This window comes from Pieris rapae, chromosome 5 (genome assembly GCF_905147795.1).
Source record: "Pieris rapae chromosome 5, ilPieRapa1.1, whole genome shotgun sequence".
Classification (NCBI taxonomy): domain Eukaryota; kingdom Metazoa; phylum Arthropoda; class Insecta; order Lepidoptera; family Pieridae; genus Pieris; species Pieris rapae.
Window position 1 is genome coordinate 7,668,115 of NC_059513.1, and position 23,691 is coordinate 7,691,805.

Genomic DNA, 23,691 nt, shown 5'->3' on the forward strand with positions numbered 1-23,691 from the left:
CAACACCCGTAAGGTAGCGCCGGTAAATCTATTTAAGTACTGTATGTATAATAAAAAGTCAAAAAAGGACCAACAACTCCTCGTACAAACAAGTAGATTAATGTCAATGTCATATCAATAAAGACAGCATTAAAATTAAAAACACATCTTTCTATTTGCAAACAGAAAATACACAGTATACGTATAGTAAATAAAATTTCCAACAGATTGCGGAACTATAACAATAAATACGATCCCTGGCTTCTTTAATAGAAAAACAATATCGATATCACGATTGGACTATACTGTTTAGAGAAAAATATCAGCAAATGCAAAGGGATTTAGACTAAAGTACTGATCGAGCCGCATTAAGGCTAGTTTCGGTGGCTTCTTTATATTATTATCGTAATTTCTTATTGCGCGCATTCTATTCTATCAGATATCATAGAACAGCGTAAATGCAAATGGCACACTGCCCGCGATTGTGTTTGCAGATGGGTCAAAATGTATTTAATTGTAATCGGTCATTGGACCAGTGAGTAGAAACAGAGAACGCCACCTAGGAAGATGAAATAAAAAAAATGAAAATATGTAGTAGCGAAGATGAGACAATTGTAGGAATTTGGAGGTTTTCGCTCCTTTGAGGGTCTTGTACTAGAGATACCAGTGTAACCAAAAACAAATTCTTTTATTTATGCCATGACCTATATAAATTTAAAGCATACAAAAAATATGAGAAACAAAGCGAATATATAGATCATATCCAATTTTATACTTGCCATGTTCGCTAAACCAAGTGTAAAAGGACTTTCGTTAGTAACAATAACAAAAAATATCAAGTAATTGACCCGATATCACTATGTAACAGATATTTCGGTTTTAAAAATAATATGTCGAACGCAATAAACAATGATCAATAATTAAACAAGAATCTTCCAGTGCGTTTTCCAACAGATGCCATTAAAACTACATAGTCTATGGATATTAAATTTACAATAGGTACATGATCAAAATGCTTTGTGATCAAAATCCATTGATTTTCTATCATTTACGAGTATATTCCTACGAAATCCGGTATTTTACGAACCTGCATCCAGCACAGGAAAAAAACCTTTGTTTTTTAAATCCTTTGAACTCGTTCTGGTTGGTCTCGTTAACAGTGAAGATTAAAAGTCATCGAAATATAGTACCCGAGCTGATTGTTGGTGATTTTTTACCCAAAAAAAGTTTTCGCTTCAATTTACTGATTGAAAACATCAACGGAATTTTAAGTAGTTTTTAAATATTAAAGATCCGAAAAGGCCTTTCAAATCAATAGCGAAGCGGGTCTATCAAAACATTTTATTGGTTCTTGAATTTTTATTTATTTAATAATATATAATACCTACTGTAAATAATGGGTAACGACATTCATGTGTATACATATTCATTTTTAGGTTATATATTTACTTACGTAATTCGACACTATATCTGGATGATCAGTTTCCAGTCCATCGTCAAGGATTGTAACTACGACACCTCGACCTGTCACGCCTTCCCGCCAAGCTGGTATCACGTTCATGTCAAGTCCACCACCGCGGTTCTAAAATTAAAATGTCAACTGTCACAAATTCTGCATATTTTTATTTTAACCACACACAGAGGTCATAAATATCGGAGAAAATTTACATATTTTTAAAATTAGAATGTATTTGTTATCTGTGCGTTTCAGTTGCAATGATGAGATTGCGTCATGTCGCAGTTAAAATTGATACTATTCGACTTCCAAATGTTTGTTTGATTTGTGAATCGGAAGTGCTACAAGCAATATTAAATTAACCGAATTGAATTAATTGAATTTAAAATTTGGATATCAATTCATTAATTTTTTTATAAAAAAAAATATTTTGAACGACACGAACTTTTCAAATGCCTTCTTTTATGCTTTAGAATGGAGGAAATGAGATAACGTCATAGGCACAATTATACAGTAAATAAAATTAGATAGATTGATTGTGAGTTAATCTATTTAGTTAAGTTATTTAACGTGCAACCTTTTTGCATAGGTTACAGTAATTAAAGCATATTAAATTATTGCATCGAGTCACATACATTTAATTAAAAAATATTAGCGTCAAATGTTATATCTCCTTACGTTTTGAAGTCTGACAAAAACACAGATCAAGATATAATAAATAAATCAATATCATATTAAGTTTTTAAAAACTTTGTTCATATTTTTAAATGGATATGATTGCTAAACCTATTGATTTTAGAATTTCAAAATTGGCTTTTAAATTTCAGCGTAAACCCAAATATAATATTTCGATGGTCTAAAAGCCACATCCGCATACAAATAAAACATACACACCACTCCACGGTACAATTAAAAAAAATCTTAAAGCCTCAAAATTACAAAAAAGAATCCCATAGCTCCAGTATAACTAGTGTAACATTTAGTTGAATGAATGCATGAAGCTAAGGGTCGGAGATGTTCATTAAGAGAAAACAGGTAGGTAATGAGCTAGAAAATTGCCTTTTACACGACAAGTCACTCACGAATATACATTATATGATACTAATCAGTGAAAGCTGTAGCTTTGAGTAAAGTTATTACGACAAGGTTCTATGTAATTGACGACTGTGTGTGAGTCCCACAAACCCTTAAGTAGCATGGAATACGGGCAACATCTGTTATATTAATTCATTGATATAGTCTTGTAATTGTAATAAATGTTGTGGCCATTATAATTTAATAATATAGCAAATTTTCACTGAAGTTTTTATCATTCTTATAAGATCATATTAAATTTTTATTACTTCTATCGCATAATATCTTTCAAATTAGAGTAAATTGATTTTTGAAGTTATAATTCTTTTGTGTGCGTTAGGGAAATATGATGAGAGTATTTTTTTATTATTTCAAAGAGTTATTGATGATCGCAATATGGATGAACTATAGAACTTACCAAATACCACATGTGAGGCCATTTTGGATCATTCAGCACAAATCTCATATCCGTCGATCGCGGCCGACCCTTGACTCTTGTGTTTTGGAGCTCCCTCTTCGACCCGGCTTCTCTTTTCGTCGCTGAAGATGGGGATGGTCCAGATGAAGACTGAGTTCCAGCTGTAAATGATTGAACTAAAGACCTTTGGAAGTTGCAAGGCTATTTTATAACACTGATAATAATAATAAAGTTATACAGGACGATTTTTTATACAGTACTGCACAGACGTTTGGCCACAATACCACCTGATGTGGAGTGAGAGCCTATTGGAGGATTAGGACGCCTGTCAGTGCCTTTTAATTCACCGCTTAATTGTACAGATATTACTAGCCTAGTTTAGCCATAAATTCTGTTACAAATAAAAAAAAACTGAAGTGATGTGTTATTAAAAAAATTTACAAGTTCCAAATTCAAAATAATTAAAAAGTTGAAAAAAGATAAGTTTTTACCAAACAGTATTTATAATAACTTAACAAGAATTGCTTGTTTAAAGATATAAGTATAAATTATTATTGTTATAAATCTACGGCAAAAATATAAAAAAGTACAAGAAGTCGGTATCACTTAACATCACGTGAGCCTTCTACCAGTTTGCCCCCTATTCTATAAAAAAAAGTCCAAGGTTGGTCTTCCAAAGATGGATGGTCCGAGACAAAACTATTCTCTTTATAAATATCCGTCTTAAGACGAAATAATTGAATCCAAACTCGCTAATGCGCACAAACACTAGAATATAAAAGCAATCTCTGTGACAAAGAAGCCCAGTGAAATGGAACAATGATGTTGGTCTTGAACTTCAGCCAACTAACGGAGTCAGGGTATCTAGGTCAGCTGGCTATTTACCTATTTGGTCTTTGTTAACTATTTTACTGTTTACAAAATACTTTACACTGTACTTGAAATTTTACCTTCGTAGCGTTGACCCTCGTTTGTTCATTCATGCATTTACCTGAGTTCAATCAATAGATGTTACTTGTTAGACACAGAAAGCTTTCTGACATAAATAATTATCAGTCATGTTGTTCCGGATAGTTAAGGAACGTCACCGACCTATAGCTGTAGCTGTAGCTCATTAAATTTAGCGTAAAAATAAATCTTAAATCAATTTATTACAAAGTACGAAAAGTATGTTTACCTGCCAATTCAAGTTGATTACGCATAACTATTACTATTGACGGCCGATCAATAACCGACAAGTTAGGACACGTTCAGCTGTGTATATAGTTACTCTAAACCCAGCCTCATTTTTTTATCACTTCACGTTTGGTAGGAATAAGCTTGTTAATTCTTACCCCCGTTAAAACCAGCCCCGCCCACGCTTTAGAATGGATCATTAAAATATTTTGAATTATACATTAAATAATCAAAAATGATAGATTTTGTATAATTAAAATATCTAGTGACGTCTCCTACATCGTGAAAAAATATTTTAGTATTTCGTGATTCGTGATGCACCGCCCATAAACACTCACAATGCTAAAGGGCTTGTGAGTTTTATGCCGGCCTTTTAAGAATTTTTAACACTCTTTACTTGGAGGATCCTAAGTCTAAATATTTCAGTGGACAGCAGGTTCCACAAAGTCATTTTGCGGGGCAAATACTGCCTTGAAAATGCTCAGTTGTGAAACGACGGATGTCAAGATGATACGATACTAGTGGAAATAAAATGAAACTCAGCTGGAAGTATTAATCCTACTTGTTCACGATAAACTCAAATATGGCTGTACGAAATTTACTGCGGTATTTACCAACACCTTGAATGATCCTTGATGATTGATTGGTATTTAATTTTTAATGTTTACGTGTCATGGTAAACAAATGTACAAGCGTGCGTCTGTCTTTTGTAATACTTATGTAAACGCTGTTTTAAAAAGCGACATCTTGAAATTTTAAATAAAAATATTGATCTTCGAAATAAAAATAAGGTTGTGATATTAAAGTTCTTCATTTCTCAAATATTTGATTCTGGCAAACTTCTCCAATAGTTAAGGCACTTGTAAAAGCATTTGAATTCTCAGAATGATTCATTAAACTGTAAATAACCATGTAATACATTTCCCTGCACATAGATGCGTTATGATTTCTAGGGAATATATATTGCCTCAATAAACAATCTTGTTAGTGATCAAGGGATCAGAATACTCAGGTCTATTGTTTACACAATGTTCTCCAAAAGACAGAAAACAATCACAATCACAGAATAAACATACTAATTAAGCCTCGATTCTTCCTTGAAACATTCAGCCATATTTACAAAAGACGAAATGGAGAAAATTCTTCAAGGACTTCTCAGAGTAAAGGCTTCCTTTAACTTTTTTCATCTTTCTCTATGATGAGGATTTTTCTTCTTGCCCACATGTTTAGCTCATCAGCCTACCGGAAATCTCAACCCTGTTCGTCAATCTACCATTGTTAAGCGAGTGAATAATGTCCGGCACATTTAAGTGCATTAATACTTTGAGTTTTCTTTTCTACTTTGTTTCTGTACTTCTTATCATCTCCGTTACTTTTAAATTTAGAACACTACGATCCATTCCCCATTGACAAATTCTTATTTTTTTGTTTGGGTTGAGTCATCGAAGACTGACTATCGTAAGAATATAATATACACCAACATTTTAAGGTTTTGTAAACTTTGGTTTTTCTAGGTTCCCCTAGGTTCCGGTTTCACTTTTAGAAAATTAATCATTTGGAAAACGTATCATACGTTATATTTAATATTTTTTTAAATCTCAGAAATTGAATTAACCCCAATAACCTTTTATGCTTAAAGTTTTTAATTAAAACAAATAGAAGACTTGAATGAAGTTTTTCAAACAAAATTTGTAATACAGTTTCTGTGTAGTTCTCTCGACTCCTAATTAAACTTGAAACGTGGTTTTAATGAAAGTAAGCACGTATCACTCATATCTTAAATAGGTTAATGAGCACAAACGGGCTCAGCAAAAATCAAGATGAATATTTCAGAATTTTACACTTTTAGGTATTTGAATTATACAAATTATGCCTGATTAAAGAGCTTTTTAATCAACTTAATGCTACAGAGTTTCATTACATAAACAAAAGTTTATATATCACTTAAGTCTTTCTAAGTCTTTTTTGTATTCAGCGGGTGTAACATATTTTATTAAAGGCTTAATCGCTGACCTCAATTCATTAGATAACTGCACTTATCGACTTATAAACGTACTTAGATAATGAAAATGAAAAGAATTTCGCCAATTAGCATTCTATATGGTGTCACTGTCAATACATTTTCTTCCTTTTTACTTAGAGTATATTTAGAACAAACGAACCAGTTACCGTGTTAAGTGCTGACGTAATTAGTTCGTTGAAATACAATGCCTGACTCGAAGTTCTACAGATTCAAGTAAAGGCTCCATAGATTTAATCCTCCCGGTCCTCATCAATACCTTGCTATTGTTTGTGAAGTGATGTAGATGAGATGGATGGGATAAACTTCGCTGACAAAATTCTCAACACACATTGTTAAAGTATATATAACGTATGAGTACAAAAGCATTAAATAATGATACTGATCATTTTCAGAGCGTATCAATTATTAAAAGACAAACTTGCGATTGTTCTGGCAGTGTGAGTGTATATGAGCGGCGGTATTTTTTTAAACCAGATAAGAAGCAAAGTATCTTTTAGGAAAGTGGAAATTTGACACTTGCTGCTTAGCTTCTCACGTCAGTCCTGACTAAGTGTATCCTTTGTACATATAAAAAAATCCCCCAAATAAACCCCCTAGCCCATTGGCCACCTGTTCTATAATAAAATATGTTATAATTTACCTGTTGAAACGCTGTCTGGTATTGTTATAAGATCTCTTTTTTTCCTCGATAGTATTTTCTGTTGTTTGGCCCATCGCACTCTAGAGTCTGTCTCTAGCCGCCCGTGATGATCATGGGCTGGTGTAAGAGATCGTCGTGCCACGGAGTTATGGTGGAAGTGAAAGTGGTTGTCAAATATCTGAAAAGAGAAATCTGTATTAATTTGAGTATGTCGTCATCAGCCTTACAATTGGAATAAAAATAATGTAAGTCTAAAACCTGAGGGAGATTTGGAGATTCTGTATTTGTTGTATTTATCTGTCGTTTTTATGTGCAGTTCTATTTTTGTGTCTGACACAAGTCGTAATTTTTATTCATGTCGATTTCCATATATTATCGCTTGAAATAATGGAATGGTAATTATGTACATAGAATAGAATATTATTTTATAAATAGGGTTTGAATGCTACACCTCAGAATTATGAAGCGGCGGCTTAACCGTTATTTGCTGATGATAACCTTCAAACTTTGCTAAGAAGGTTTTGATGAAAAATGTTTGTTTTCGTATCTTTGAATATATGGTTTAAGCGATTCCATCATCAAATTTAAAGTAGAAAGTAAAAAACAAATATCTATATAAACCTTCCAGACTAAGATTTAAAATACTGGAAGGGTGAAAAATATATACACAATGTATAAAGAACAAAGGGAGACCCAAAATATACAGTGGTAATTCCTGCCTTTGACGCTGTCATAATGGAAATTGTAGGTAATGTTTAAAGAGGAGCGGATGAATAAAATTCATATGGCTGCAAAGAAGAGAAGGTAGTGCTAAATAATCTTGTTATATGTTCACGTGGTTTATGCATCTAAAAAATAAATCGCTTTTTTGATTCCTTAGTCATATTATACGACTAGTTGAAGATATGACTGGTATATACTTGAATTCGTGTATGCGGTGATATTAGTTGTTTCTACTACGTATTTGCGTGTTGTTCCCATGAGTATGTAAGTGCGTGCTCCTATTTCACCATGCCTCCTGCTGATCGTGGACAAATCTTTTTTTTTAATTTATTTTATTATTCTTTGTTACTCAAGATGTCATATGGAACTTGGTGTAGTGGCAGCTCCTTACAAACGTTGTGTAAAAGAAAAAACTTGGTATTAAAAAGAGTGGCGGAGAGTTTACTGCCAGATCTTCTCTTTCGTTCTACGCATTTGATTTGAGAACTGGCAGTAAATGTAAAATTAGAAGCATTTAATGTACATTTCTTTTTTTTTGACGTTCATAAGTGTACATTATGTTACCTATATGAATAAATGATTTTTGACTTTATGGACTGCATATTATATGAAAACTTACTCAAAAAATTAATTAGCGTAATAATCAAAGCTGTGAGACTTGTCGAGAAAATGTTTAAAATAGAAAGTCGTTATAATATTTCTCTCAATTTTCGTAGTTGTGGTAGATTGACAGCGCGTCGTGCTTTACGTGTAAAACTATTCATTTTAAAGTAGGGTTCTTTTGAGTTCAAAAGGGCGGATCCTTTTAGCTGCCTAGGTGCAGGGTCTACCTGTAAGCAATACTGTGCAATGAAAACACAATTGAGGCGACAAGGCAATAAAGACTAAAATTGAATGCTCAACTCCGTGACATACTTTAAGCTTTAATATTTTCAAATTTTACACATGATAGGAATATTTTAGAATTGTTTTTGCTTCATATTTAAGTCAGTATAGGGTTTGGTGTAAAAAAGAAAGGACTTGTTATGTCAGTATGTTTTAAAATTCTCAACAAGTATACTCTAAATACGCATAACATTTAAAACTGCGCCAATAGTACCTTCCAAATGGGATAAAGATTTTTGAATGCAATTAAGATGAATTACTCTCAATATCGGCAGCGGTGTCGTCGTCTTGCCGCGCGCAGTCAAAAATTAAACATTGATCGTAATACCTATTCCAAGTTATAGAGTACCGGTGATTTTCAATATGTGTTAGACGTACTTTTTTCATGAGTCAGTAGATGAGAAATCGCTGCTTAACAGAGACTATTATCGTCTTTAAAAGTTCTTTCTGTAGCCGTTGTTCAGTGATGATTGCCTAGCTTGTACAATGTCGAACAAAAGAGCCTTATAGGCTGTAGCAAATATATAGCTACAATCATACATGTTCCATACAAACGGGGGATTAGAATAGCCCGAGGCTCTCCGTATCCTCATTAGGAGTTCTTGCGGAAAATACGGAATTTTGTTGTTTATCACAAAACATAATTAAGTATGAATTCCGATACTTTTCGTTAGAGTTATTTTATAACGTAGACTCTATAAATATAACAACTCCTAGACAGTACATATACATATATTCACCGAAGTATGTCGTATGATCAGTGTACTCAGGTTATAAATTAGAGTATGTAGGTTTAAATGCATTTCTATACAATATAATACTTACATATATAAAAAATCTGTTTTATCACATCACTTTGTACATCTCGGTACAATATAATACAAACACTAGATTTAAAATTCCCAACAAGTCTGCCCGTTTGCGTCCAAACCAATTTTTTTTTTATTTTTTATTTTTTGTAAATTCTTTGGTCAGCATATTACTCCTTTGTGTACACCCTTACTTATGTTATACCTTTAAGTATCAAATCCTATTAAAGGTTTAAATACATTTCTTCTTATAAGCTTAGAGTTGTGCAATCAGGGCATGCTAACAAGTAGCATCCGTCATTACAGCTACACCAGCTGACACGCGACATAAAAACCGCACTTCTATTATACGACCAGCCTGAAGGCAACGCATGACCTGCTAAAAGTCAAAGAGCGTAGCAACATTTAAAACTTCTTAATATATTTTAAATTATAATAAAAGTAGTTGAGTAATTAGCTTATGAAATTAGTTCTTTGTTATCCACTTACGCCCGAACCCAGCAATTAATCCACAATCACAGATTGAAAACTCGATCGATCAGATCGATCTCCTATCTAATATCAATCCGTCGATTGGTTATTGGCACACTTTTATTAATATATGGATTAAGATCTCCACGTCAGAGGGTCGAAAATGGATTGAGATAGGTTATTGGGTTTGGCCGTTACATAACACACCTCGTACACCACAAATTTGTTGGTCATTTTAAACTTTCATTACACAGTGGAAGAAAGCAGGTTTGACTGCTATTTAATTTTACCAATACATACGTACAAATAATTTTACCCTATAGATTTACTTATTTTTGTTTTTTATATATTATTAATATTATTTCGACTGCAGGCATCAATAATAGGCATTCGTGATATCACAGGTAAATGTTTACCTACATTTCTTTCTTCGGCAATATCTTAGACTATTAGAGTACTTACTACGTCTTTACATTTCGGATCCTTTAAGATTTCATGGGTGTTACTTTGTACTCAGAAAGAATCTTTTATGTACCTCGTTGAAAAATGTGGGACACTTTCAAAGAAACTGAAACGTGAAATTTTTTAGAAAAGTTTTAATGAGAAAAGAAAAATACCTGGCAATGACCTTACCAGATTTAGTCTAATGCACATTATTCACAACTAATACAATATCAACTCGAATAATTTATGATTACTGTAATTGCAAAACAGGATTAGAACTTTGTTTCTTTATTTATATATTTATCTGCCACGGAACATTCTCAAAAATTTTCGACTACGGTAACCGAAAGAGATTTCAAAAATATGGCAACGTTCCATTTTTAAATTCCTTAAAAATTAACTACGCGGTCCGGCGGTTACCATGACAACGGGGTCGTGTACTTCAACCGTAAACAAAACACGGTTTTCTGAAATATGTTTCACATCACCCCCTCTCGTTACTTACCTACCGATATCACCCTTGGGAAATTAAAAGGACTTCGGGTTTCGGACATTTTTCGTCCTCCAAATTTAATAGAATGAGAGTATGTTTAAAAGCATTTTTATATAACTTACATATATGAAACATCTGTTTTATAACAGCGCTGTACATCTCGTATTCATACAATATAATACAATTACTAAATGGTTGGTTAAGAATTTCTATATCTTTTTATTGGAATATCTCTTAGGCCCATCTTAGAAACTAATAATAAATATGTCTAACATATTATTAGCCAAAACATTTTTCGACAAAAAATATTTTATTTTATTTATTAGCACTTCGTTGCATGTACAGAAATATAATACAATTGATATTAAATACTTGCTTGGCAACTGGCGGTATATATGCAACATCGACATAATCATATTATATTAATTTCTATTTAAATCGTTCGTATCCGCATAAACCAGAGACAAAATTACATCATTTATTACCAATGCCAATTGTAACAGTATTCTACCCGTTCAAACGATCGATGCAGAAGTCATTTAACGGCAACTGAAAATTCATTGGAAATAAGATCCGAAGCAAACGCAATGTAGTGAAAACGTGCGCTTTTGTGAGAGGCGAGGCTTTCACGGCACTGCTTTAACCCCCCTCTGACCCCCCCATTCCCATTCAGACCGCGTGGCACCCCACAGACACATTTCTATCTCTTCCTCAATTAGGGACTATATTTGACTTTGATCTATTACAGCAGTTGTAGGAAGAATTATTTAACTTCGTAGAACAAAATTAGAGTGACGCTTACTTATAAAGTCCAGTAATGTTTTGTACTAACGGAAAATTTGATATATTTTTAATTTTTAGTACCTACAATCTCGTTAATACTCGCGGTACTGTTCGTCAATTAAGACAAAAATAAATTATCCAGCGTAAACTTGAACTCTGGTTAAAAATTAGTGCGTCTCACTAGAAACTATACTCAAAAACTACAGATCTATATAATTTATATCACAATTAGAATGGGATTTTGTACATTAGAAACATGGACCCCGTTTATTTCAAAAATATAAAAAAAAGGAAAGTTCAGCCGATGCGGCCGGGGACCGCCGGGGCGGGGACAGGCCAATAGTTTCATCACATGACTGTACTGATTGAAGTAATTCGAAATTGAAAAATGGAGCATGGCTGTGGGCAACTCTATAGACAACTCTAATAGCAGTGAGTCAATTATTGAGTATTTAGCACAAGCAAGTACTTAAATAAATTAAAAACATGATACGATTAAATTTAGTCCATACAGCCATTTATGTCACCTATATTTAATTAAATTCCACGTCATTTTCAATTAACTTTGCACCTGTATAGTTAATATTCAATTCATTTTTGTGGAATCTTTATTGAAGCATCCGACGTCGTACATATAAAACATAATATGGGAGTATATTTATATGAAGAATGACTGCAGTTTTACATAGAGAACAACAAATTTTGCCTTTGTATTCTAGATAGTAACAATAGGCATTTTAATGTATATTCTAGCATTTTGGCAACGTATCTTTAGGCAAATAGAAGAATATGGGGACATTGACCTATGTATATTATGGAGGCTTTACAGAGTTCAATGACACGACATTGTTACTATTACTTTGCATGGCGTTAAGTGAATTAGCACGTTCTGAGGACAAGTTCAACGGAAATATACGCAAACACTATATACTATAACTATATTACTTTCGTGTAATGAAAGCCTTTAAGTTTTAAGTATAATATTTTAGTAGGTTGGTACTCCACTATTAAACAATATTATTATTAAAAATCCTTATTAATGTTCGCTGAGTGCACCAATATAACAAATTAATTTCATGTAAAACTTTAGATTTATAGGAATACCAATTTAATAAATATCATCTCCACTATTTTATATATTTGAACAAGTTTTCACTATGCCTACACCTATTAGCGAATTCATCATCGCTGCGACATTACTAAAAAAACAAATCGCATCGCACGGTTCAAATATCACGGTAATGCATCAAACTAGAAACATTCACGTGAATAATATTTTTGTGCATAAATCGTTAAAATGTTGAACTAACAGGCGAACAGTAATTGGAGAAATCCAATAGGGACACCGAATAGAGATGCTCAAATTACCTATACAGCTGCAAATACGATGCCTAATCACCAGAGTGGGAGCTTTGCGATATATGGACTCTAACGAGATGGGGATACAATAAAGTTCTACAATCTACTAGAGAGAATAAAGGGCATTACAAGTTTGTATATTACCTACCTTACATATTACTTAATATACATTATCATTTTATACTACTTATCTATCGCACTTATCTTTAAATCAATCTTATTTGTAGTAATAGTGTATTTAAATCAATCTTGTTTGTAGTAGCAGTCGCAGGAACGTGTGTAGGTATCATATTAATATACTAGCCAACAGATTTATTAATTAAACAAAATCTGTCAGTTTTCTAAAAAACAAACAAATGTCTAAAATGTTTTTAGATATTTCGAAATACATTTCACTCTATATTTCTTTTTTATTTCAGTCAGTTTAATAGAATAATAGCTCACTAAAACAGATATTTTTACACGTTTCCATGAATATGACGTACATCAGAATGGACAATACTTAAAGTTATGAGCAGTGTTTCCTATTGTGTGCAGTGTGGTATTGATTTCTTCGTGCGCCTCCCATCCCAGGGATCGTAGGTTCGATCCCTGGCTGTGCATCAAAGGACTTTCTGTCTATCAGCTCTTTTAAAACTTACTCGTATGGTAAAGCAAAACATCGTGAGGAAACCAACGTGCCTTAAACCCGAAAAGTCGACGTGGGTGTCAGGCAGAGACGGTTGATCACCTCTTCACTCCTTTTCCTACTAGAAATGATCACGGAACAGATACATCAATCTGAGGCCCTGATCTAAAAAGTTAATTAAAGATAAAGTTAAACCATTAATTTTCAATAACGTCTAATTAATCGAAGATTTAAAAAATAATATTTCAAGGTTTTCTTCATTTAAAAGAAAAGGAATAATAAATATTTTATGAATCTTAAGAATGTATAAAGTTTATTTAAAAGGTAGCAACGGTCCAAAATCATTAAAATTAAGTTCATTGCCCGCTAAAATGTCTACATTGTAAACAGTTTACGAGTTTAATATTTAGAAACTAAATTAACTTAAAGCGAAAATTTACAGTTTCATATTTTATACGTGACATTTTCAGTTAGTGTTCATTTATAAAATTTATTAACATATTTAGCGCCTCCGTTGGACGTGCGTTGTGAATTAGATGTAATTTTCGTAAAGATCTAGTATCTTTATGTTTTGTCCCTTAATTTGGTACGACAGTGATAAGGACAAAATCAATCTACTACTTATTAAATTTGGTTATAAATGAGAACAGAGAACAAGGTTTTTAAAATTATAAAATTAATCTATTTTTATACTTTCTAAATTCGAATCGGAAGTTTAATTATGAAATTATCTTATCAAAGGTAAAGCTGGCGAACAATTACCGTAAATCAAGGAAATTTCATTAATAAAACAACTTCATTTTCGATATAATTACAGAAGCTCAAAGTTAATTATTTTAATACATTACTGTCAAAATGACCCGAAAATAACGCAATTTATAAAATTGATGAAGCATGAAAATATATGGTTTTTCATAATAACATTTTAATACAGAAATGAAGTGTGCCAGTGAAATATTGTGTTTCTAACATATTCATTCATGTAGCGGGAAGCATTTATAGTAATAATGCTTCTTCAGAAATTCAAATGACTTTACCGGTTCACTGTAAAGAAAATATATGAGAATTTCACTTATTTCCTGACATCTATAAAGTCTGTATATATATTATATATTCTCTTCGTCTCTTTTTAACACATTGTAAATATATTTGACAGAAAGATATTACTAACGTAATCATGAGATATTAGAAAATAATTTGGAACCACAAAGAAAAATAAAACACAGTACTGTTACCCCACGGACACAGCAATAAAAGCTTACCAGATATAATAAAAGCCTATCTAGAAACACAAAAATAGGAATAAAAACTGATTGTAGGTATTACACCCTTTAAGAGGCAAACATAATAATAATAATAATAATAGCCTTTATTTCCAAAAAACTTTAAAATTAGGGGACAATAAAAAGTCATTCACTTAAGTTTTGGTTTGTCCACCGTTGGACATAGGCCTCCTCCTTCCGGTTCCACTCGCGTCTGTCGCGGGCCAGGCGCGGCCAGGTAACCCCGGCGACTGCGATGATGTCATCTGCCCAGCGTCGGCGTGGGCGCCCCTGCGGCCGGCTCGTGCCGCGCGGGTACCAGTGCAGCACTCTCTCGCTCCATCTGTTGTCACTTGTTCTTGCTGTGTGCCCTGCCCAACGCCATTTCAGGCGGCACACCATTTTTGCCGCGTCTATTATTTTTGTTCTTTGTCGTATCGCTGTACTCTTTACCCTGTTTCTGAGACTTAAGCCTAACATACTTCTTTCGGCTGATCGTTGAAATATTTGAATTTTCTTTATTAATTCAACTGTGATAGGCCATGATTGGCAGCCGTACAACAGTGTAGGTGTCACAACTGAGTCCATCACTTTTTTCTTCAGTGATAGACTCATTTGTGACTTAAAAATATGCTTGTGTGACCAATATGAAATCCAGGCTTTTTTAATTCTTCTCTCTACCTCCTCTATATAATGGCTTTTAAACGAAATATTTTGGCCAAGGTAGACATACTGGTCGACGTATTCTATATTTCTATTGTTGACGGTTATACTATATTTTATGCCATTTGTCATTATACATGTTTTTTCAGGGTTCATTTCCAGCCCACACTCTTTACTTATGTCTTCTAGGGTACGCAGCATGTATTGTAAGTCTTCATGCCTTTCAGTTATTAGAACAATATCATCTGCGAATCGAAGATGGCTTAAATTTTCGCCATTGATATTTACTCCTAACCCTGACCAATCCAGCTTTCTGAAGATAAATTCCAGAAGTGCGATGAATAAGTTTGGCGACACGGGATCGCCCTGCCGAACACCCCTTTTCAGTGGAAACATGTTACCTTTCTTCTCCAACTTCACTGTGGCTTTACTTCTTTGGTATATCTTTTCTAATAAGTTAACATATTTATTTTGTATTCCTTGTTCTCGTAAAGCTAACCAGAGTTTGTTATGTAAGATTGTGTCAAAGGCTTTGGAGTAGTCCACATAGGCTATATATACTGTCATTTTGTACTCCATGCATTTTTCAATGACTTGTCTAAGTGTGAATATATGATCTAGAGTTGAGTATTTACTTCTAAAACCAGCTTGCTCTCTTGGTTGTTGGAACTCTAGCTCCATCTTCATTCTGGTAAGGATGATATTTGTAAAAAGTTTGTAAGTGGATTGCAATAAACTTATAGGTCGGTAGTTATTGATGTTCATTGGGTCTCCCTTTTTATATAGTAATGTTATTACAGATGTTTCCCACTGTTTAGGTATTTTTTCTTGTTTTAACATTTCATTGAGTAGTTCCGTGAGAGGTGATGTTAGAGGTTCTACTATTGCTTTAAGTATATCATTAGTTATGTAATCATCTCCAGGGCTTTTTGCAGATTTAAGTTTCATAATGGCATGCCTGATTTCACTTTCCAGTAGCAAAGGGGTTTCTTCATTTTTATAACTTTCTAATATACCATTATTACTAATATCTAGTGGTTGATTTTGCAAACTGTACAGTTCTTTGTAGAAATTAGTGGCTATATTTAGTATATTATCTCTGTTTGTTATTGTTGCGTTTGTACGACTTTTTAGTGTTTGTACCCATTGTTTCGTATTATTTATGCGTTTGTTTCCTCGTTTAACAGATAGATTTTTATCTATTTCTTCTTCTAATATTTTGAGTTGATAATATTCTTTATTTCTTTTTATATTTTTTCTAATTTTTCCATACAGATGCTTAAGACGCTTCTTTTCACTTTCTGATTTGGTAGGTTTATTTTTTAGTTCAGTTCTTTCACTTATCATATCTCTTATTTTTTCAGTTATAATATAGTTATTTCTCTTTATCCCTGGTATTGTTGGTAACTTTTCGACACTGGTTTTAATTCGATGTATAATATTATTATATTGTTCTTGTATATTCTTAGATTTTTCAGTGTTGAACCGAAAAAATATTCTTAAGTGTTTCTTGTTCTAGTGGGTTCAGTCCTGATTGTCTGCCTTTAAATTGTTTTCTACTTTTAATTTTTGCTGAAATTTTCACTGTTGCGCGAACCATACGGTGGTCTGTTGGGTGGGTGGTATTAATTATATCTATATTTTCGACGGTATGATGATAGGGTCTTTTAATAATAAAAAAGTCTATTTCATTTGCGGTTCGAGTATCTGGTGATAACCATGTCCATTTATTTTTGGTGTTTTTCTTGAAATAAGAGTTCACAATAAACAGTTGTTTTTCTAAACAAAAGTCAATAAGTCGTTTGCCTCGCTCGCTTCTCTTACCGTGTCCCCATAAACCCATAACCAACTTTTCATCTGGAGTGGCTCGGCCTATTTGTGCGTTAAAATCTCCAAGCACAATTGTGTATGGCAGAGAATTTACTAGTGCATTATTTAAGCTATCATAAAAAATATCTATGTCTTCTTGGCTTGACTTCGCTGTGGGGGCATAGACTTGAATTATGTTAATCTTATAATTATTAAAGGACATTTCAAGTTTTGCTACTCTGTCTGATAGAACCTCGAAATCTACAATATTTGATTTCAACTCCTTTTTAACCATAAATCCTACACCATTTCTTCCACTTTTCTTTCCGGTGTATAAAAAGATGTAGTCTTCGTATTCAATAATGTGTGTTCCCTCTTTTCTTATATCAGAGAGACCAAGAATATCCCACTTTATGGTTTGCAGAGCATGTTCTAATTCCTCTTGACGGCCGTTGCCTACGAGCGACCTTACATTCATTGTACAAATTCGTGTGCCTTGAATAAGGCGAGAGTGTTTTTCTATTTTTTGGGTGGAGGGTGGTGGTCTACTGCCCCCACGGGGACCAGCCGTATTGGGGGAGATTGTTCTTATTATTTTATTTGTTTTCTGGGTACCAACACATGGTTGCTATGATCTTTTATCAGAGGAAGTAGGTTTAGAAAGAGAGTTCGATCTGGCCCTCATCATGTCAAAAGCATTTGTTCGGTTAGTTTTAGACGAAAGAAGTGCCTGTTGTTTTTTTGGTTGAGCCATATGTTCAGTTTGTGGAGAAGCTGATAGTTCTCTCTTCCTTTTGTCTGTGTTAGAAACATTTTCCTTGACTATAAGTTGGTCGTATTTTAAATATGCAATCTTGCCATTCTTTAGTTCTTCTATTAATTTTAATTTCAATAATTTTCTTTTTTCTAACACTTCTTTGGAAAAGTCTTCAGAAATAAACAATTGCTTGAACTTTCTCTTATTTTTTAAGATTTCCTGTTTCTTCCAACTATTAACGAAGGATATTAAAATGGGCCTTGGTTTTCCTTCCTGTTTTGTCGGTTTTCCGATACGGTATATTTTATTTACCTCTGTTTTTTCGAGTGTTATATTTAAATCCGCCAGACATTGCCTTTGGACATTCTGCAATAACTCGGTACTACTACATTCCTCCTCTTTCAAGTTAAAAATGACTAAATTGTTTTCCTTTTTTTCTCTTCTTAAATATTCGACTTCGTTTTCTAAGGTTGCGACTTTTAATTTTAGGTTTTCATTTTCTGCTAAGATAGGTTTTAATTTCTCATCAATTCTATTTATTATTTTGTTAGTTAACGATTCTTCCAATTTTGTATTTTGTTCCTTCATTTCAATTCTCATTTTCTCAAACAACAATTGAAATTGGTCTTCCATTGTTGTTTAGTGGTAAAAAAAAAAATAAAAAATAAAATAAAAGTATACGTCGTTTCGTAGGTATGAAAGCGGCAGGATTCGATCCGGAAGCCTCAATGTGTTCGATGTTCCCAACGACTCGTCGCAAGTGCCAATCGACTAATTACTTAGCTCGCAAATAAATCGTATATAACACATATGATATTGTGATTTATTTAAAACAGTGCTTAGGATTTTAGATTAAAGTCTTGATTTGCACAAGACACTCTTAAAAGTCACTTCACTACACTTCGTCAGTTTTTTGCAGCATTTGTAATTTTTAACCATGACCGAACGAGAAATATCCAACGCGGTATGGCGGATAGCAAATTGTTTGATCACGGCTAACTAAACACTATTTAATGCACTGTAATAATTGTTCACATTTGCTGTGTAAAAATGTTGCTTAAAATATCATAGTTCCCGTTTTTTAACCTTTTTTACGCACCGATTCTATTTTAATTTTAAATAAATATACAGAGCTAATGTTAACTGTGCCGCGGTACCCTCATAAGAGGCAAACATAGCATGCTTTATACTTTTAACAATTGTCATTTAACAAATTTCATAGAAGTAAAATACGCTATTTAAAAGCAAGATATGTAATAATTTAAATGTTCTGGAAATATAGCTCTGCGAAACTGAATAACAGAGGTGGAAGGATTTATTTATTTAAAAAATATACAGAAACTGTCGGTGGAAAAAAAGATTGTCAGTATTTGTCCGTCCACTGAAACGTCGACATATGTCATAATAATATTTTAGTAAAACTAAATCAACGAATGAATCAAAAATGGAATCAAAGGATCAAGTATGGAAGTATCTTTTTTTAGATCAGAAAATAATTACAAACATATAAGTCTGATTTCAACGGGTCTGATCGCTAATAACTAATAAGCAAGCCAAAGCTACAAAAGACCTATGCAGAAAAGTGAAATGAGAAAAGAGAAAAATGACTTCAATATTATATTGATAAAAACCAGAAATTCCTTTGCTGTGTAAAAGGGTATAATATAAAAATGTTATTAGCAAAAGCATATCGAAGCTAAGAGACATTTCTGTGAAAAGAAATTCACCAAGCAAAATACTGCTTCCAAGCAAAAACTAGATTAATAAGTACGAAAAGAAATGCTTCCTAATTAATTATGAAAGAAACTCGGCGCGGAATTTAAAATATTAAAGTTTTCTTGTATCGTAAAATATAGTTTTTGTACAAGTTTGCGTTTTGGATCTCTTTGGAATACAAAACCGATTGTAATGGACCTCATTGCTAAGTTAAAGGGAGAGTGATTGCTGTGTTCGATTCTGGGTTAGCTCGTCCGCCACTAGTGATTTTCGTACTTGATAAACGTCTTAATTTTTGAGGTTACCCGTGAGTTTCCTTACGATCTTTACCTTTACCTTTAGCGTAAGAGTAAATATTAATTGTGAATTTGTGCTTTTGACTTATTGTGCCATCTCGTATCGATGATCGGCGATCATAATGGCTACTATTATTTTGGTTTGGTCTTTAACCAAGACGGCGATTGATTGTGCCCAGTGAAGGGAAATACATTGGTGCCTTTTAAGCTAGACTAGAATTGCACTATGATGTTCGTTTATAATTTGGTATATTGGTTCATCATTTCCAATAAATAGATTTATGACAGTTAATAAGCAATATGCACTAGTATATTTTTTAAATATATGAAACAAGTTTGTAACGCTCACGTCGTTGTTTAACTGCATCGTCATCAAATATATTGATTCATGATTCATCACTTCTACTTAATATAATATTTTTCATTCTCTCTTCATATTGTTTAAACAAGAACTTGATATCTATATAATTTTTAAAGAAAACAAAACTCCAATTTGGAAATGACTTAAAATGAAGGCAAATAATTATGTAAAACGTCCATCTCTCGTTTCAAAGTTATTAATTTGCTAATGGTTAGTCCGATTCAAATTTTTGTTTTATTAAGAACTGCCGGCACAGTACTTGTGTTAAAATTTTGACATTCATAAGGACAACCTTGTTGAGGTAAATATTTTCACAATATTGTCAAAACTGTCAATGATTGTGGGGAAAATGATTTGAATTTCTTGAAATAGACATGAAAAAAATTGATGAGATTTTGTTGACGTTCTGTTTTCATCTTCTTTTGCATCTACTTCAGACATATTTTAAATTATGAACATCCTAGCCTAGCCTAGTACAGGGAGAAAACTTTAATGCTTATTGCTTTAAACAATGTTTGTTCATAAATCTCATTAATTACTTATGTATCAGAAGGGATTTGATACATAAAGTATATTAAAAGTATTGTAGGCTATAAGTAGTATATGGCTTCAGCATATGAGTAATATCGTTGAGGTTGCAGGTTCAATCCCTGGCTGGACCAATGGGCTTCTTGTCTGTCTGCGCATTTACCACTCGCTCGTACGGTGACGAAAAACCTGATTCTTGTTCGGAATCGCGCATGAAATAGACCCTAAAGATAGAAGACGTGTATCTGGCACAAGGCAGATCAGCAACTTGCCTTTTATAAAGAAAAGAAATGATCAGAAATATCAGATAAGATATATTTTGTTTGAAAGAGAAAAAAACTCACACCAAAATAAACTTCTTTCTGTCGTATGTCTAAGTTTTTTTCTTCTCTGCACAAATATATAATAATCAACTTATTAAATTGATATTCAACTTATAAATGAATATTAGTTTTAGTAATATTAACTTAATTACTAAAAATAATATTCAACATTAGTCTTAGTGCTAAGTCTCAGAGACTAACGATCTCTTTTAAGAGGACGATAATCTGTTCTTGTGTACTTTGTTTTACACTTACCACAGTACAGCACTTACGACTGACGTGCACTAACACTAATTCACTAATGGCTTTGTCTTTTTCAATCTTCTATCATGTCTAAGTTATAATAAGTAATATTACTTACTTTCATAAATCTATTAGGCACTCTTCTAATCAAATAAATTTGTACATACGTCCATAAAGTTCATGAAATTTAAACAATTCATCTCACGAATTTAAATATGACATTCTATGGATGCTATTCTCTTAGAAGTTCATATGAGAGGCTTTAATAGAATTTTTAAAGCGTATAATATCTTGTAATATGAGGGGAATTCACAAAGCAGTCGGAGTCAACTTTCATAATAGATTCAAAGTACCTTAATGGAATAAGTAATCATCTTTGCAACGTAAACGGTGTACGTACGTAATACGAATACGTAGAACAGATATAATTTATATGATTTTAGTTTAGTATAGTTACTTTACTGGTGCTGGATATAATTTAAGGGTGGCATTCTGAAAATTGGTTTTGGTTACGATGCTCTTATGACTTTTAAATTAGGCTAAATTGTCATGTCTAATTATATCAAAATCACTTGACTAGACTAGAATCATTAAATAATATATATGCATACTGTATATAAAAAATAATACATGTATATACATACTGTACCAGTTTGGTTTGTGGATGAAAAAATATTTCTTGTGTCGGATGGGTAAATTAATAAATATGTATTAACATTCCGCTACGTCGTAGAGGATATGTAGGCAAAAGATATATAATGGATAATGTAGAAACCGCAAATGTGCCACAAGTGGTAGGTAATCTATTCACAGATTTGAAATATTATTTGAAATCATTCTACCTGCTTCTTGATCACTACTGAAGCGATATTGATTTATAGACACAAACTAAATACGATGTTTTCGTCTTTATTAAGACATGTAGATAGTCATTTCATACGATTTTAGTTTTTAGTCAGACAAAAAATGTATATACTTAGTTCATACTTATTCGAGATGTAAAATTGTATAAATTTGTCTTTTGTTTTCAAACTAAATAGGATGCTGAGTTTAGTATAAAGCAACAACGTGCATTGCAGTTGAGTTGATCCTAGATTACAACTTAACGACGCCCAAATAGAACTAAGCACTACATTGTAGTGTTGAGCTGGCTTTGTTTAGACAGCTAAAATTTGTTTATTTCTATAGAGAATTAAGCACTGTAGAGTTACCTGCAAGCACCTAAAACTTGTTTTAGAGTATTTACTATACAATTATGATTTCGGATGTTTTTGTTTTTTTATAAACATTATATTTTACAACGTTTTATGTCAAATATAATGTTTACTTTCAAAAACAAATATTAAATATCTGAAAATGGTAGTGCTCGTTGCACTCATGCATATGCATCTCGAATCTCTCTATAAACTGTAAAAGATAACAACGTACTATAAATACATAAATGCGTGTGATAGTTATGCGAAAAAACAGAAATTGAGTTTGCATAGGTCATTTAGATTAAGAGGCATGCTAGAGTTCGATTTTATGAACACGTATTCTGCGCGTCGTCTTATCGTATTTGAACCGAATTTTACGCTAATTTCTGGCTCTACATATAACCTATCTCGTCTTATCTAATCGAAATGCTCGTAGTATTCGAGGCTAAAACACAGAGCAATATAATTTACGCGATGCTTTCTGTTTCGTAAGCTAATTTAGAAGTAACACATATCGAGTACATGATGAACACGACCTGAAAAGCAAGATTATAATCTTCCCGACATTTCCGAGACCTATTTGTATGGATGGAACTAAATCACATAAATCACTATAGCGGCTACAATTCGCATCTAAAACTATTCAAGTTTTGGTTACGGTATGATCACTTTGTAAGAGCCCTCGATCTTCATCAATTGAACTTTGCACTCAGGAGGAATCGCAAAACTTCCGATTTCTTATTACATATATTTAGTAGTAGCGATCCGCAGCTCCACAAGGATAGAATCTAAAATTGTCTTTTATTTAGTAAGATAGTAAGAGTAGAAGTAAGAGTACAGGTCTTACAGTGAAACGACTACTTAAAATTTATATTGTTAGGGACATTATGTTATTACTCGGAGTTTAAGATAATGATTAATAGGCTATCACTTTATCACATACAAAATAATACATACACAAAAATTAATACAACAGTAATTAATTGTAATATTTACAAAAAAAAAAACTATTTCGTACAGTATAGAAACTGACTGAATTTTTATTATTCATCATATATTTGTCAGTTCAGTGAACTGACAATAAAAAATGGTATGTTCATCAATGTACTTCATTAATAATTTCCATACATTGTGTCATGAGTGCCGGTTTAAATACATCATAAATACTAATTATTT

The 23,691-nt window shown here is 32.7% G+C and overlaps 1 protein-coding gene across 3 annotated transcripts in view; it reads right to left on the reverse strand.

Moving 5' to 3' along the window:
* LOC111004261 (furin-like protease 1) overlaps window positions 1–23,691 on the reverse strand; it is a 152,571-nt gene that overhangs the window by 33,679 nt on the left and 95,201 nt on the right. For all 3 annotated transcript variants that reach the window (XM_045628246.1, XM_022275204.2, XM_045628247.1), the window contains exons 3-5: window positions 6,767–6,944; window positions 2,928–3,088; window positions 1,433–1,561 (exon numbers count right to left, since the gene is read on the reverse strand). In XM_045628246.1, the coding sequence (XP_045484202.1) occupies window positions 1,433–1,561; window positions 2,928–3,088; window positions 6,767–6,944 (468 nt within the window). The remainder of the gene's footprint in view (window positions 1–1,432; window positions 1,562–2,927; window positions 3,089–6,766; window positions 6,945–23,691) is intronic.